This window comes from Trematomus bernacchii, unplaced genomic scaffold, assembly GCF_902827165.1.
Source record: "Trematomus bernacchii unplaced genomic scaffold, fTreBer1.1, whole genome shotgun sequence".
Classification (NCBI taxonomy): Eukaryota; Metazoa; Chordata; class Actinopteri; order Perciformes; family Nototheniidae; genus Trematomus; species Trematomus bernacchii.
Genome location: NW_022987689.1, coordinates 3680766 through 3698849, shown reverse-complemented (window position 1 = coordinate 3698849; position 18084 = coordinate 3680766). Strand labels below are relative to the sequence as shown.

The 18084-nt window shown below is 40.1% G+C and overlaps 1 protein-coding gene across 3 annotated transcripts in view; it reads right to left on the bottom strand.

Annotated features, from left to right (window-relative positions):
- Positions 1 to 18084, bottom strand: part of LOC117489053 (dipeptidyl aminopeptidase-like protein 6) — an 84686-nt gene that overhangs the window by 9389 nt on the left and 57213 nt on the right. For all 3 annotated transcript variants that reach the window (XM_034138293.1, XM_034138292.1, XM_034138294.1), the window contains 7 exons: positions 16163 to 16277; positions 13650 to 13748; positions 8482 to 8576; positions 8294 to 8368; positions 7707 to 7759; positions 6765 to 6846; positions 3467 to 3587 (listed from right to left, as the gene is read on the bottom strand). In XM_034138293.1, the coding sequence (XP_033994184.1) occupies positions 3467 to 3587; positions 6765 to 6846; positions 7707 to 7759; positions 8294 to 8368; positions 8482 to 8576; positions 13650 to 13748; positions 16163 to 16277 (640 nt within the window). The remainder of the gene's footprint in view (positions 1 to 3466; positions 3588 to 6764; positions 6847 to 7706; positions 7760 to 8293; positions 8369 to 8481; positions 8577 to 13649; positions 13749 to 16162; positions 16278 to 18084) is intronic.

Genomic DNA, 18084 nt, shown 5'->3' with positions numbered 1-18084 from the left:
GATGTTTTCATAAGACCAGGCTGAAAAGTCGAATCCATGTAAAAATCAATTTAATTATTTTAACGTCGTGACACAACGGTCAACAAACAACAACAAAGGCAAAACTACATCTTAATAAAATGCAATGTTTTACATATAAAGTGTGTGCAGCTCAATTAGCGGCTATACTGTTAGCTGGTGTTTATGAACTCCTTACATTCTGACATTGATTAAGACATTTCCAATAGGATACCGTTTAAACAGACACTAGTTGAATTATACAAACATCACAGATGATTTATGGTTATGGCTGAGGAAGAATAAACCAATTACTCATATTACATTTTCGACAGTTTCAACTACAGAAACCAGAAATGTGCATTGCAGTATCTACACCATTTTAATGTAGAGTTGATGCCTGGGAATCTCCTACTGAAAGTGAATATTATATTACAATAGTTGAGGATTACATTTTCTTTCTTATTTTGGAGCAAAGCAAATTCCGTTGTTTACCATGTGTGGGAAAACATGTTTTTTTTTTTTTGCATTGCCATTTTTTACGGTATTGTTGTCGGTTGTGGAAAACTGCTGTGAAATGTTCCTTGTGAGTGGGCTTTTGATTAATTGAGAACTTATCTGAGGGAGCTGACATTAAGGAAGAAACCAAGATAAAAATAGGGGTTCTCTCCTCACAAGAGAAATCATATTATTTTGCTCTTGAGCCTCCCTAATACGTTTCAGCAGCTTCCTGATGAGTGATTTTCATCCAGCAGGGGGCAGTAGTGCTCTATGAAAAGCACTTACAGTACAAACTACTGTACCTACATGTGGAGATTCAAACAACAGTCTTTTCTTGGCAAAAAGGATCAGCTCAACATCAATATAGTTTATCATTTTGTTATCATTGATGTCTGAGGCTATATTTGTTTCCATATTACAAATGGAAAGGGTGAAGTCTTTTGTAACAAGGTCAGACGGCGAAAAGGACACTATTCAGGGATGTATTTCTACACCTTCCCCCCCCCCCCATTCTTACTCTAAGGGTGACTATTTGTTTGAGTGCATCAGGATATTCAAGGCCTGTGCCGAAAAACATTTGCCAACAAAATGTTCTCTGTAACCCAGCACAACATATCATTTATTTAATCCATTATTTGATGAAGGTCAGAGCACTTAATAAGAGTCCTGGCAAGCTGCTCTTACAAAGATAGTGCCTTTTTGGACATTTCCCTCAACCAAAGGATTCAATCTGCAGTCCATAAAAGACAAAAATATGAATATTTCCTGTAACAAGATTTACAGCGCCACAAAAACATGGCATGATTGTGTGTTTCATGCCCTCGGACACTGTCAGTGTTGGGTGCCACAGTCTTCAGTGCATGATAACACACAGCTGTCTTAACATCCATCAGCTGGGGACATACACACACAGACTGAAACCCAAATAAATAAGTATACACATGAACTACCATGTTGCTTTTTTATTAAAGTCTATTTCTTTCATCTCCTCAATCCGCCCAACCTACTGCTCTACAGGAAACATAAAAAATCATCCCAACTTGAATGACTTCCCTGTCTTTAATCTCTTGATCAAAGTTAGAGCTCACACACGTTGATGCGTTTCTCGGACTACTGACTGACTAATTACATTTGATCAAAGACTCACTGATATTTATTCTATTCAGCATTGTTCAAACCTTAAATGACTTTATTTTCAATGTTAAAAAAAAAATCTGCATAGTATACTGTTCCTTTAGTGAACCAAGCAAAAAGCTAATTCATGAATAAAAGTCCCTTTCTGTCACATGTAAAGGTTTTATGCCATCATGTGGACATTTAAAGGAATTCATTTGAGAGTTTTTTAAGCTCAAGGGGTTATAAATAAGTACATTATTTCAGTCAAGGTTAAGGAACTCTGACTGCAGAGGTACCGGAGAGAAGAAGAAGCCTCACCTTGAACCCTTGTTCAGACAAACCTACTGTATCTCAGCTGAATATAGTATCTGTAAAACATTACACCGACCTGTGTCATTTCGGCTTTTGTGAGGCAGTCTATTAAAACCCTGACGAATCCATGAAACACAACAACATTCATGTTGCGTTATGTGCCCACAACAATGAAATAATCCCATTAATGAAAAACCCTATTAGAATCGACCCTGAAGCAGCTCATGCAGAGTTTCCCTCAATATAATGGGCATTTTGCAATTACATTATACAACTATACTGCAATCCTTATTATAGTAATTTCAATAATGCCAGAAAAATAAGTCCTCACTTACTAAATAAGAAATCAATGCACTTAATAAATGACTGCACAGTGAGAGGAATCGTCTGAAACATGGCAGCGCGTGTGTGGAGCACTGTGAACAAAGCCATATTCGAGTGGTATGTAATTGCAATGTCAGTTTCACATATGCAGTAATCAGAAAATGTCTCATATTAATTTACAAGTTTGCCAGCTTTTGAACATCTGCTTATTGAGATTGCAGCGCCGCAGACATTAATTAATTAAAACTGCCAGAACACAAAGACAAGCTACGGGAAGTCTAGAGAGGGAGGGGCGCTCAAACGTTAGCCAGCTGTGCTCTTTCAAATTGAATCATGAACAGAAATCTCACAACACGCCTCCGGGTAGGGGGCAGGTGTCACAACACTGAATCCAAATGTGTTTCTAAATGTAGTTGGCTAAATACAGCACATGTGCTAATGCAGGTGGACACCAGACCAAAGGCTGATCCATTAAAAAGCCTGGAATAAATATATTTATTGCTCACATGTACAGTATATTCGAAATGGCTGCTTTACAAATCCACAATGAAATCATCCCCTTATTCTGAATTTCCTTTCAGATCAAGCACCAAACAGCAAAACTAGCAACTGGTGAACACAGTGGAGCATTCAACATCTAAAGCACCAGGTATTTCCCTCAGAAAACCACAAACAAGGTAGCAACAGAGTTAATAATAGACTTGTGAAACGACTCCAGATTGATGCTAATGCTAAGATATATGCCATATCACCTTAAAGGGTAGATAATATATCAGTATAGTAATGCAGCTACTGTATTAAAAACGACATTTCAGATAATATTGTGATTTCAAATGTTCACCCCACCTTATTTGGAATAACGAATACAAGCCAGGACAAATCATCGAAAATCCAACTTCCAAAAGTCAATTTCAGGCTCCAAAATCCTGATGAAAGACTTACCAGGGTGAAGAGTGATACAACAGCTAGATAATGCCCAGGGTTTTGATTTGACATGGTCAATGATCACATGCAAGTTTGGTGCTCAGCTGTCCTTATACCTTTGGCAATGAAATTGACTTTTAGACTAACTTCAGTTCTGTCAATTCAGAAAGTGACAGAAATTCCTACTGTGTCTTCAAACTTTGATGAAAGTCAATTGTTTGCAACATATACAGATTGATGTGATATAAATGATGGGCTTTGCAGTGTTTTATGGAGTTTGTCGTTGTCTTACCCTCGTACAGCCAGTCAGTAAGGCCGTTGAAGATGACTCCCTCTTTACCCGTGGAAACCAGGCGGATCGCTCGGTTATCTACTGTTGATCTGTAGAAGATATTGTTTTCAAATATGAAGATCTGGACAAGGAGAAGCAAAAAGAAGGACCAACATTAGTCTCTGTTTCACTGTATGAAAAATCATTATCTGTAATGCTGTAACCTAAAATTCAATTTCCTAAGATGCAAAGGTGCAAGTACATTCTCTCAGCCTCTGCGTCTCACAATCTTCTGTCTATAATACAGTAAGAGCCTTTACCCTAAACCCATATGTGGCACATAATGACTTTATCTTAATCCAGATAAACACCCACTCAATGACACTTACAGGCTAATACAGTCTCAGACAACACCTGCCTTAAGTGCTGTATTAAGGGATATTTGCCTCATTACTGCTGGAGCAGGATTCCTCTCAAGCGCAGTATGAAAGATGCCCTACTGGCACACACACACACACATTTTGGCCCCTGTGTTTATTGAGACATCATGCTGTCTCCTGAGGGTGGGCGACAGCGGATCTAAGCCGCGGGTTAGGCCTCTGATTTAAGCCGCAACGATGGCATCGCTTGCAGGAATTAAGACACACTGCTGGCAGATAAGTACGTGACACTTAAAAAAAAAACCCTCTGTCAATCCCCTCCAGTGTTTGCACTGCTTCACCTGGTGCCAGCATGAGGGAGATGAATGTGGGATTGATTGTTATCTGAAGGACAGGCCGTGTTGGTGTGGCTGGGCTGTCAGCCGAAACCTCTCCAGATAAATGTAAGCCTCAAATCAACGGCACAAGAATCAAAAAAAGAGAAAGACATGGCTGCTTTGGCTCTGATCTATGGCTGCTGTGGAGAAAATCAAAGTTGTATATTGTGGGATCAACATCTGAGAAAAACAGATTAATGCAGCGCTGTGTAAAGCAAAGGAAGCTGGTCGTTGGCAAGTGTAGCAAAAGCAGACAAGAAGTAATGGAAGTCATAGACAGCTTTCAATAAGTTACACCCGAGTGTTTTCATTATCAATAATTATGTCTTCAACAAAGCTGCCTCAAAACCTTGATTACACTTCACATTATTAGCACCAAATGATTAAAAGAGAATGGTTTTGTCTCCATGTTAAAGGCAGGACCCGTTATAGCGTTTAGTCGTAAATGATGCTGAATGAACTCTGAAAAGCAAAGGGCAACTCTTAACTCATTCAATGGCTTTTCAATATTCAAGGGGGGAGAGATGAAAGTAGCAACATCAAAGATACCTGTGAAGCTCACAAAGCAGGGTTTCTCTTTGTGTGTGAGTGTGTGTAATGTGAGCGTGTGTTTTCAGGTGTGAAATATTGCAATTTTTCAAGTGGCATTTTCATTTGGCTTCATTTTTCTTCTAAATCCACTTCCTTGTTTCACCCCTTCTCCTTCGGGTAATGTTACCTGTGTGTGTGTGTGTGTGTGTGTGTGTGTGTGTGTGTGTGTGTGTGTGTGTGTGTGTGTGTGTGTGTGTGTGTGTGTGTGTGTGTGTGTGTGTGTGTGTGTGTGTGTGTGTGTGTGTTGACCCAGCCTCACTGATTGCTCTGTCACGGTGGAGTAATTGCTGGCAGCTTAATGAGGCGCGTGTCGCAGGATTCATCTCCTCTCACTGTACATCTGATGCTTCACTGCACACAGCATTACTGCCACAAACACGCCTTTATGTGCTGATGAAGCACTCACCTGATTATAAATGACTCCAAGTCGAATAAACCTAGGAAATCATTTTAGAGAGAGTGTAGAGAGAAAAAAAAGGAAACGTCTCCAATGTTGCCAGGTCAGACTGAAAACAAAAGACGAGAGCTCATCTCATTTCTCTCGCATGACCCCAGCTGTTCATTAAACGAACCGCGGAGCTACAGTAGCAGCACGGCAGAGAAACAATCAGGTGTACTATCACCAAACGCAAATGACTCTGCTTTCTTCCCTCAGCAGACAAAGTCTTATCCCACACTTGAAATGTGAATATTTTTCTCGCAGCAATGTATCTGTAATTTAAGCAAATGATACGATAAGAGCAATTATGGAGTGAGAGAAGGCTTCCAGGTAATGGCTGATGAAACATGGGGCTGTCTGTTGTCTAAGCCCTGCAATCCAAACAGAAACTCATTTGAATTCAACAGGGTAATTAAAGACGTAGGCAGCAGGAGAGGAAACAAAACAAAGGATAAGCAGGTGCCTGGGTCAATGGCATAAGCTCATCAAAGGATTCATCTTCCATGTTTTTCTTACTGTCAATGAATTTCATGAAAAGACTAAGAGACTAACAACCTATTAGTTTTCTCACATTACTTTATCTCTTACTGATCTGAGGCACTCCAAGCCAAATGACTTCCACTGAACATGTATTTATTTGAAAATGGGTTCAGTGGTCTTTTTAGTATATTGTGGACCTTTTTCAGAAATTTGAATCTTTAAAATGTGTGTCTCAGAGGTCATATGAATATACAGATTTCTACTTTACACGGTCAGGAGAATCACACATTAATATAAAGTGAATTAAGACGTAATTGAATTCATGAACAATGTACTGCTGCTACTATTCAATTGATATGAGTTTGAACCATTCAGGTTATTCCTTGTTATGAATGCAGTCAGAAATGAAAGTAAATCCAAATCCAAACATTCACCTTTTGGTTAAAGATGTTTTATAATCCAAGGGCTTCTGGCGACTAGTTTAGAAAACTTGATTATATAAGTAGTTCAGTACTTTTCATAAACACATCATATGAACAGCGCAGAACACGAATGATTGAAATGCAAATAAGAACTGCAATAAAACCAAATTGAAGACACCAATCAAATGGTGCATTTCACTAAATCTGTCAACCAAATGTAGATGGTTCCAAACCAACACACACACACACACACTCTAGTTTGTGCCATGTGTGTGTGCTCCCCCCACCAGCAACCCCAGACTGTCCAAGGCCTGGTTGAGCCACACCGAGGCCATCTGCCACTGTGGCTCTCACCAGCTCATGTGTTGTCTCCAAGTTATGAAAGTAAAAAATGACATTTGCTTCACGGTGACATTGATGGAGGTCAAAGCAAGGAGAGCTCAGCCTGGAAATCCTTAAAGTGGTCATTACAGTGCACATAAACCTCTTATCGCCACAACAATTGTCTGTTCAACTGTGAAAAACCATAAATCACTTGTGTGCCCCGTCTGCGATGCCAGGGTAATTCTGACAGATCTCCACCAGCGTGCCAGTATTCACAGAGTAATCTCGGGGGCACGGCCTCCTTACCAGCTGCTCGCCTCGGGGTCCCCATCCAGCAAACTGCAGGACAGCATCGTGCACTTCGGGGGGCTTCAAAGGCCAAGTCTCCCTGTGGAGGCAAGACATTACAAAAACAATAACATATTTGTCTGTTTTTGCGCTACATGCACAATACAGTATGCATCTGAATACGAATGCACAGTCAGAGGAAGGAAGTCGTGTGTGTTTTTTGGGATTGTTCTCTCAATGTAGGCGTCATCAATCATCCGTATCCTTTTTTTAGCACAAGCTGACTTTGCTTGGCTCACTACAAATACAGAACAGTGGGGCAATAAGCAGACAAGGATGGATGAAAGGCTAAAAACAGGCAGGCTGAACACGGCGCACAAAACTAAATTGAGCTTTAATGCGTTCACACAAAGTCAGAGAAACAGGGAAATGGGACTGAGGGTAGTGAACTGTCAACAGGAGGTCAGGCTGAGGGCAGATTAGCGTCCAGTCACAGATCTGAGAGGCATACAGACACAGGGCGGACCAAATCATTGTTTTGCAATTCCCAAATCAAGACTTTTTAGTTCAAAGATATAATGCAGTTTTCACCAAATGTAATGCCATTTTTGACCCACATGTTTGACATCCGCATTGTCTTGTAAGGAAACAAAAATAGCATATCATGGGTAATATCAATAACCACCGTTTTTTGTGAATCTCCACAGCAAGGTGCTTTATACTGGAGAAAACGTACTAGTCATCAGATCCTATGAATATATTTAAGTACAGGGTCCAAACATATCAAAAACACTTCCCTTTGCTTTATTATAAGTCGCAGTAATTATTTTATCGAAAGAAGTTTAGAATATTCAAATCTGTGGTTTCAGTCTGAGTCAAGTCCACACATCTGCTATATACAGACAGTAAAAGGATAAAAGCAACAGACAATTCAAGAGATACAACATAAGTGGTTCTTACTGTGTCACAAGACTGTAAATAATGTACTTGGCCAGATAGGAGTGTTGGTAGATCTGCAAAGACATACAGCATCACATTTTAAGAGAGCTGACATTTGCAGCAGACATTTCAGCTCCAACGTTTATAGTTCATCTGTTTTCTACATTGCGAAATATACGGCTTATCCCCCAAATGCATGAGCAAAATCTTAACCATCCTGCTCTAGAAAGTGAAAACATGCACTATGTCTCATTTCTACAAATGTTAAATAGTCCATTGTCAAATTCATTTGATACTGGAAATACAAGTATTGGAATTACAGCCAAACCTGTATTAAAAATGTGCTTATCTTCTTTCCCATTAGATTATGAAAAATATTCAAAGACAATTCAACAGTGTGCGAATTGTTCAAAAGAAAAGCCTTTTTAGGTCATTCATTTCATATTTTTGCAAATTGTGTTATTGTATTTAGTTTTTGTTACACACAAACAATGGTATCGCATGTGTCTTTGTTTCGCTGCATTTCATATCACTCAAACAGATGCTTACAAAAAAAGCAAATTGGACAAAATGAAATGTTTCCAGGTATCACTCTCAGTGTTTCTTACCGGCTTCACCTCAAAGGCGAACAACACGTGTTGCATGTCAGGAGACACTTGGTACCTGGCGGCTCTGGATCTGTCCTGCATGGAGAAAATAAAAAAAACTTAGTGAGAGAAACACCCACTACAGCAGCAGGAGAGAGTCCACTTACTACTCTTGAAGTAAAACTAAGATGGAGTTAGAGGATACTCACAAACAACTGGTTCAGCACGACGACCGTTCTCTCCTCTGTGTGAACATTCATCTTCACAACATCTCCTTCCCTTGTACGATACAGCAACTCGTTGTCTGTGATGGCAAATACAAATCAACCAATCAGGGAGGTGTGGGGGAAACTTCTGTCGCAATTGGAAACAGGACTCAGAGAGGCACGAGGAGAGCTGGAGCTTTGATGGCAAACACTGGTGGTTTATTTTGAGTTACGGCCGGATAATTGACAAGACAGGCGGTGTGTCACGAGTTGACACAGCGGTTGCCAAACCAATTCTGAAGAACTCTTCTGTAGCTCCAGGTTTTAACTAGTTCGGAGTGTAATAATCAACATTCTTTATCAGTGAGACTAAACAATTATGGACCCTGAATCTAACTAGAGCTCTCGTCCATAGAAAAGAATGTGCGCCAGGGAACCTACGTCCCTGAACAGTAAACTAGCTCATGGCGGCTTGTGCTCTGTCATAGGCTGGCAACAACAATGCGCCCAAGCTGCTCCTCCTTAAGAGAGATAGCAGCAATGCCCAAGGCCGTAGACATATGCCATGGGAAAGGAGACAGTGAGAGGAGAAAATGATGAACTGTGTCGAAGGTTGAATACCTAAGCAAATTATTAAGTGTGTATCCTCCTTCTCAACCTTTATCGATTGTCTTGAGTAAGCAATATTGCTATTAAACCTGCAGTAACTAACCATTTTTAAAGTTGTTACCCTATTATTCGTTTTTTATATGATACAAAAGTATTATTTTTGGGTTATGTATAATTAAATGTTTACTTTTATAATACTATTTTTCTTTTGCTTATGGTTATAACCTTTTGGATGTCTGATTTCTAAGGACAGGCCTTGTTTTATTGTTGGACAATAACTAATGTGGCTTGGTTATTCCTCTTCACACTGGATTAGATTAAAATGTATTCTTTTTATTGGAAATGATTTGACCAGACTAATACAGACACTGTTGGAAAAACAAACATTAACACATTTTTGGGCCACTCTGGGGTGGTAAAACAAGCTGTAAAACCAACACATGACATATTGCAACCTTATGTATTGATCCAGGGAACAGTTGCTTATTGACACATCCATTAGACAGCAGATCCATTTTGAGTCGTGTTTCTGTCCAGCTGATGAACTCAAGTTCAATCTGGACTGTTTTAGCTATAATGTCTAGTTTATTGCCCCCTATGCTCCATGCTCCTGGCCTTCATGGTCAAAAAGGGTGTGGAGCTGCTCTGGTCCCTCCTAACTTTTATTTTCCTACAGCTAATTTGTAGCAAAGTGCAAAGTATGGGTATGTGTAGGAGTATGTCTAGAGGTGACTTCTGAGAAGTTGAGATGCTTTGTGATTGTGCTGCAAACCTATTTCCCCACAGGGACAAAGAGAGTATCTCTACGTATCTATTTATCCTTCTAAACAGGAAGTGAGTGTGTGATGTGTCCAGGCTCCAACAACTGGTATAATGCTGCTGTGCTACTCTGAAGAAAAGTCTCCTCATTAAAATGCCAGACTTTCTTCCTCTGGTTACCTTTGCGATACAAAGCCAGTTTTTTCAAAGATTGAACTCTAATGTGCACATTTTCCAATTGTTTGAAGGATGTGCTAAGGTGGAACAAATCCCTCTTTTCTAGCGTTCTCCTCATCATTCCTGTCACATCTTTTTGTGACAGTGGAAATGTTTAACTTGCAGAGCTGCACGGTTGTTTCACTGTATTGCTAAAACTTAGTGAAGAGGGACCCAAAGGAGAAAATGTCAGTTCATTATGGGAACTGTACTGACGGCAAATCCATTTCATTTGATCTGAGCGAGAGTCATAAAAACAAATAATGGTAACTGTTGTCAAAAATGGGGCTTTAGTTTCCTAAATGTAGATTTGAAGGAGTAGCTTTGCACTGATACCTTGTTTTCATGGTTGGACATTATATTAGTGTGTTAACATAAATGAGTCAGACAGACAGCAGCAGTCCGTTGTTTCAAATCAAATCAAATCAAATCAAAGTTTATTTATAGAGCACATTTAAAAGCGATTTTTGGTCGGGCCAAAGTGCTGTACATGTAATAAATACTACAATCATAAAAACACATTACTACAATCACAATAAAAGACAATAAATTACAACAGATATATATAAAAAAAACTAAAAGGCCAGGGAGAAGAAGTGTGTTTTTAGTGTAGATTTAAAAACCCCTAGGGTCTGGGCCGACCTCACATGGAGGGGCAGAGTGTTCCAGAGCCTAGGGCCAGCTGCTGCGAAGGCTCGGTGCCCTCGGGTTTTGAGCCTGGTCTTGGGCACTACCAGCAGCAGCTGGTCAGCAGACCTTAAAGCTCTTGTTGGAGAGTAGCGCTGGAGGAGTTCAGCTATATAGGCCGGAGCCAGCCCATTTAGTGCTTTAAAAACAAATAAAAGGAGTTTAAAATCAATTCGGAACCAAATTGGAAGCCCGTGCAGTGAGGCCAGAATTGGGGTGATGTGGTCACGCTTTTTGTGGCCAGTCAGAAGACGTGCAGCTGCGTTTCAGAGATGAGTCTAAAAGTTGATATCCTTTGTCTTTGGCTCTGACTGTGTGAGAAACTCCGAGGTGAGTCCAAAGACTACTGAGGCAAGCGGTGATCAAAGAGCAACGAGGATCAATTACACTCTTCTGTGAAAGAAGCCCACAAAATATTGATGAGGGCTACTGAAGTGTGAGCTTGTCCCATTGGGTTTCTTATCAGAAGGTCATTAGCAGCAAATGGGAGTTGATTGCATTAAGTTAGCTGACAAGAGGCAATGTCAAACAATTGATTGCCGGAGTTTCGTCAGGTGCTGAGGACGTTTTAATCTCGCTCGTGAATGAAGGACACGGAGACACAGAACTTAAGTAATTATGCGTTAATGAGCCGCTAATGTAAGTAATCAGGGAGAGAGTCGGCACAGTGCAAAAAAAGGACGGATGTAAGGTCGCCATGTGTCTCTCATACAAATAGGAGATGTGAGGTTGCATGTGTGCAGGTGTGATGGGAAGTCATTAGTAGAAACAACTGCATAATGTTATTCCTATATGCAAGTCAGCATTGATGGATAAACTGTCTCTACACACGGCTGCTGTTGCTTTCTTTCTAGTGATTTGTGTTCAAACAAAACCAAAATGTTTTATAGTGGCAACTAATTCTAATGATCACAATACCTTTCGTTTTTTACAACAGCTACTTCAAAGCTCTTTAATCCACTATTACCTTGGTCTATGTTTAATACTTCAAGGGAAATGAATAAGGATGAAGAAACAAACAACAACATGTCTTGTTTGCATTGAACAAAAAGATTACTATTATAATACATAGGTAGATTTCAAATGTCCAGCTGTTGCTTTGTAAGGCTCTTTGTAACGGTAGTTTTTGAAAAGGTGCTATATAAACAAAGTTATTTGAAAATGATTATTGTCAGGTGCAACAATCTACCTTGAGTAGAAAACCCAAATAGTATTAAGATACAATTATTAGACAAGGGAAAATATCCTCTTTTGGTTCTATTTCTGGAGCTTTAATTGGCTCAGTTTTCTCTAAGGGAACTCTAAGGGAAGCTAATCGAAAAAGCTATCATGTGGCCCTTGGGCTAAGATCTCTCTGTTCAATAAAAAACATCATAACTCAAAAGATGTTCAAATAAATAAAAGGGATTGGTCAACAACATCTGCCTTATATAGGAACCCAAAACCAGATCCAGATGTTAAAAGACCTTTTTATACACATTACGACACAATAATCATGATATTTGTATGTAACCGCTTCAGTGATCCCTGTTTCTTATTCAGATGAAAACCAGACATTTTGAAAATATGGGGATATTTCAATTCTTTAGAAACTAACAAGGATAAGATAAAACATGAATGGGTGACGTTACCTGTAATAAAAAGTGTGATTAATTTGTAGTAGAAGAAGAAGTTGTACTACCAACACAGAATGCCTCTGTTTCACCACAGTGCAAAATGACATTCACTCAGTAGCAGTGATTCAGTTCATCATGGAGAAGCCAAATGAAAACATATATTTCAGATACTTTTCCTGTCGAACACCAGAGGGCACTAAGTCATCTGATCCAGCGTTTCTGAGCACAGATGGCAGCTAGTGTGAAGGTCACAGAGGTCACAGCAGACCTGCTCTACTGTACATCTGTTTTGATGAATTCCTTATTACTGAACCAGTAGCGCATCACATGCTGAATTTGTAGTTTGTACAAAATGAGCTTGAACTCGCTGCATATGTTTGCCATGAAAACAGAGAGAGCTATAATGGACTATATTGATAGAAACGTATGTAAACAACAATTTTACCTACGTCAAAGATCCCTATACTCACATTTATATGCAGGTACATACCGGTAGCTATAGAAACAGGTAAGTTGTATGGCTTGCCTGCAGAGAAACGTTTGTTAATGTGGTTTCCGTGAGACTGAAGAAAGTGAATTTGATATTTTACTGCTGATTTGTATCCATAAAGCTCCAGTGTTATAGCGTCCAAACTACCTCACAACTCTTTTCCCATTTAAATCTTGTTACTGCAATAACTACTTCTGCTTATATCTCCCGTCTGTTCACATCTAACGTAGCAGCATTAGTTTCAGTGGTTTGATCTGCAAATTGCCCTCAAGGTAGATATTTGATTCCTCTAAGACACTTTAAAGCTTAACCATCAGATGTTTATCACGACTCTTCCAATTGTTCCTATTAATTCTACTTTATGCTAGATCGTTGGTTTATTGACTAAGAACAAAGTTACTAAATGATATGACCATAAACTGATTAATTCACTCCCAATTTGCTTCTGGATGTTTTAAATCTGCCAACCTGAATGCCAGAGGAAGGATTCATGTTCTCAACTGTGCAACTAAAGTCCTAAGAATCCTTTATTAGTTTCCTATACTATAAGATTAAGTGCCATCATGTGCTTGATTTGAATATATGTTGGAGTTGGGCATCCCTTTTGTGCTCAACACACAAGAAACAGCTTCTATATCTACAGTATATGGACAAATCATAACCGTGGGTCTGATTCAAATGCAGATGGTACATTTGGAGTTAAGGAAAAATAAAAATGCCTGTCATAATGTGTCTGGATATGTTCTGCGTTTTGACACGTGAGACGGATGCTGAATGTCACACTGTTCACTCACCGCTGAGCCACCTGGCGTCTGGGTCGTGGATTTGAAGGTCTGGACCAAAGACATCCTCTATAGTCACTTTCTTCTTAAGGGCGAGGCTGTCATCTTCACCTGTCGAGCGCATCAGAAAAATATAAATAAACAAGCATGAATTAAATGTGACGTACAGCAGCTCATATGCAAGTGTCTGGAGGAGGATTTTCTGGAAGAAGTTGTCCTTTAATCTTATTAGTATCTTCAAGCATCAGAGTTTGCTAGTTTCAGAGGAAAACACTGAAGAAATCCTTTGATTTGTTCTTCTTTAGTTGCATTGCTCAGGGGGCTCCAGAGAATGTCACCACCTCACTATTTTATAACCCTCTTCTTTCTGTAGAAATCACCTCCAACAACTTTTTCCCACTATAGATCGAGCAATTTAGAACAAGGTACAAACAAGAAAGAGGCCTCTGGTGTTGCACTATTGATCTGAGAGCGTAAGTTCACATCTGCCTGCTTTGTTTTTCAGCAGCGGGGGAACCATTCCTTCCATCAACAAAACCCCAAATGAGATCTGCAGCTGACAGCTGAGCTGTAGGTGGAGCAGATAAGAGCGGTGCACCAGTGGGTTAGTGTGGATGTGAGAAAGAGAGCGCGTGTGAGCCATTTAAGTATCTTCTACACCTTAACTCAGGAAACAAGCGTCAGACACGAGCTGTCGAGATGGCTGACAGCCGAGAGCTACTGCATAACACAGCCCGTTGACAGGGTCTTCGGCAGGCTTCACGTTATGACTGAGCGGAGAGATCTGAGTGTGCAAATACGATGTCAGATATTCGAAAGCGTACGGCTTGAAAAATCTGAGCATTTCTCTTGTCTTCCAAGAGAGAGAGGGGAGAAAGGTTTCCATCACGAGGCAAATGGTATATCTGATGCTGTGCCAAACCGACAGATAGTAGGAGCCATTACGGCATAATCATCTCCATTAAACAGGCCTGAATGGAATTACACATTAAAAGGCCGATTACCTAGAGGGAGGATGACCCCGCCTTTGTGTAAAGCCCGTAAACAATCAGACACAGGAGAAGCTTATCATCTGCTAAACCTTGACTCGCTCAAACAGGGTTAGAATATTAGAATAGCTGGCTGTGATCTGAGAGCAAGCAGAGGAGAAAGAGGATTAATCCGAGTTATGTATGCAATATAGGTGTGTAACAGTGTAAACTGAGACATGCAGTGTGTGGTGTGCGTGTCGATCAATAGAATTTGTTAGTTTTTTAGAAGGCAATCTCAAAAATGTCATTTATAAATTAATATAACAACCATATAACATTTGGCACGCTGTATCAGATGATTTTCACACGCTATGTGTTTTATGATCCATCCATCAGACGCATGTTTCACATTTTACAATTAAAATAATCTATAAAGGGCAGATTGTTGGCAGAATTATGTGGTTTGTGAATTGCATCTGTGGTGTGTGAAATGTGTTGTTGTTAATTCAAAGCTTTGTGAAGAATAAATGTATACTCTGATAGCACAGTGAAGACACTGTTCAGGGAAATCATGTACATCTCAGTCGTTGGTTTGTTATCTCAGAAACGTAACAGATTGTAACTATATTCAGTTGGATGTGAAGTCTTGATGAACATTTGGTGAGAATACAGGGTTTTTGTGTTCAAGGTTACAAAGAAGGGCAATTTCACACATTTCCGAAATGTTCCCATGAATCTACAATACTAACTTTGGCACACTGTATTGTAAAAAGGTTATAGCCATGACAAGGGCCTTTGGTGATTTTGGATGAAAGTTGCAACATTTCTTTTACATCTAAATAAAAGAATATTTTGAATTCTTGCTTTACACACTTGCCAACATTAGTTTGTATGAGGTTAGGGAAGGTTTGTGGATGTGGAGAATAGAAAAACTGCTAGAAACTTTGGTCTGAGGCATGAACCCCAGACGACCATGCATCACACAGACCTCTAAAACCCTTCTTTTTGCTGTGCTCCATAAAAGGAAAAACAACTTCCTACGCTGACGTGAACATGCATTTGATGTAAATTGTGGAAGGCAGAAGTGTCTGTTATTTTGTATATATTGATTGTTGTGCTTTTATTTATGTCTTTAATGTGTGCATATGTACAAATGTGTCTGTTGATTGTGTGTATATATACATATTTTTATATTTGTATTCCTCGGGATTGTGGGAAACGGTATTTAGATCTCTCTGTCTGTACACACAAACTGAAAGATTGACAATACAGTTGACAATAAAGCTGTTACCTTTATGCCAGTTGCACATTTCTAAAGCATTTTCTACTAACAAAATAACAGTCAGCTAAGAGGTTTAGGCATCCTTGGAGGAACACATCAAAATGATAGCGTACATGTGTGATAGACCGTGTGTGTGTGTGTGTGTGTGTGTGTGTGTGTGTGTGTGTGTGTGTGTGTGTGTGTGTGTGTGTGTGTGTGTGTGTGTGTGTGTGTGTGTGTGTGTGTGTGTGTGTGTGTGTGTGTGTGTGTGTGTGTGTACGGGGGGTACGTACGAGGGGTCAGCACGATTACAGAGGTGACGATCAGGGAACAGATGATGAGGATGACCAGCAGGGCGATAGCTATTCCTTTCCAGTTCCTCTGCGGCGGAGCGCTGCCCACCAGGTCCTGAAAGACAATATTACACATTACATTACACTGACGCAAACACACACACACAAAGGGGCAAACAATATCAATTTTAAAGCATTAAGGGAACAGATTTAATGAGTTTGTCGCCACAGGCTGGACCCACACAAGCTGGATGTTGAGCAATGACCTTCCGGTGATGAGTTTTATTTCACATTGGACACACAGCGCTTTAGAGATGATCTTATCATACATAAAGCAGATGTATTTTGTACTATCACAGTTGGAGCTTGAGATTGGCCGGAGGACAGCTTATTCTTCGTCAGACAGATGCCAAAAACTCTGCCACTTGTGTGCAGTAAGACTGCATCCTCCATCTGCTCCCCGCTGCTCGCACACGAAGAGTCCCTGCAGCTTTGCCTGACAGCTGTAGAGGAACTTCGACTTCAACACAGACACAACAGGCAAATAACGAGCTGCTCTCCTAACACAGCCCAGCAGATGGTGGATGGCTAATCAGCTCAATTCGAAACACATAGACTGCAAAAATCCACAGGACATTACAAATGTTTTAACTGCAGTAAGGGCGGGAGGCAGAAATCAGGAGGCCTCAAAAGGCTGATTCCAACACAGGACTTAAACTATTCGGATCCAGAAGCTCAATTTTAAGGAGCTTTACTGTGTGATTTACCAGATGTGCTTTGAACAAACACACACTTTCATCCACACTTTGTCCATTACAAAGCAGTGGGAACTGGCAGCTTTCTGAAATAACTTTGGATGTAAGTTAACCTCATGTACTCCAAAGAGTCTCCCACTCCTGTTATCTTTATGCTTGTGGCGCTGTCAATTCAAGTGTCAGCCACATGTGTCATATATTGTTATTCACAGCACAGGTTAGGCTACTCTGTAATGCCATATTTTAGCATAGGAGTAGTCCTATAGACTGTATATGTTTGAATATACATTACATTAATGAATGAAACCTCCATCCTGAGGGCTAAAGGTCAGAAATCTGGTTTTATACGGCGTACAGACACACACACATGTGCGCATTATCTCTCTGGTCACAGTGAGTGAGGAAATTGAGCAGCTTCAGCCACCCGTATGAGTCCAGCTGTTTAAATCCTTTTCACCAATTATACCCCGTCTCTGTCTGCCGGCAGTGAGTGGTTATACAGTATGAAGCAGCTTAGTGAACCATCCACAAGTTAATGAGGGGTGTGTGCGTGTCCATGGGAGATTAAAACAGACAGCCTCTCTTGGGCAGAAATGATGCTACTTTTTTTATATCTTCCAAGACTTTAAAATGGCTATATTTTATTAAAATATTTGAAGTGTACCTGTGTGTGTGTGTATGTGTGCTTTTACACTGCCTGTGCTGCTCCTGTCTCTGTGCAGTTTGTTTCACAGCGAACCAAATCAATACTGAAGGCAGTGAGTACACGTAGAAAAACAGCAGGCACGCCAATAAGCTCGTTCATTGCTGCAGAAGGACGTTTTTTTTTTTCTCTCGATTGCGTTGATTCATAAGATATGAATGTTCCTGAAAGACATGCTGTTGAAGAAGCCTTTCATATAAATGATTACCCCAGACCTCTGCAAATAACGGTAATTTAAACGTGTTTTCAGTATATCTGCACAGAAAAAGGCAAACTGTGCAGGCATGTGATCTGAATCAGGCCGGTATCCAGCTCAGTGCAGTCACTACCTGACAGAGAATTACTAGATTTATAAATGTGACAGCTGGATTAACTCCACATAACAAGAGTGTCCCTCAGTAGAATACATCCAGACACTTTGATGCCAGCCTGAGAAAAATGTGAGTAAATATTTAGTTCCACTT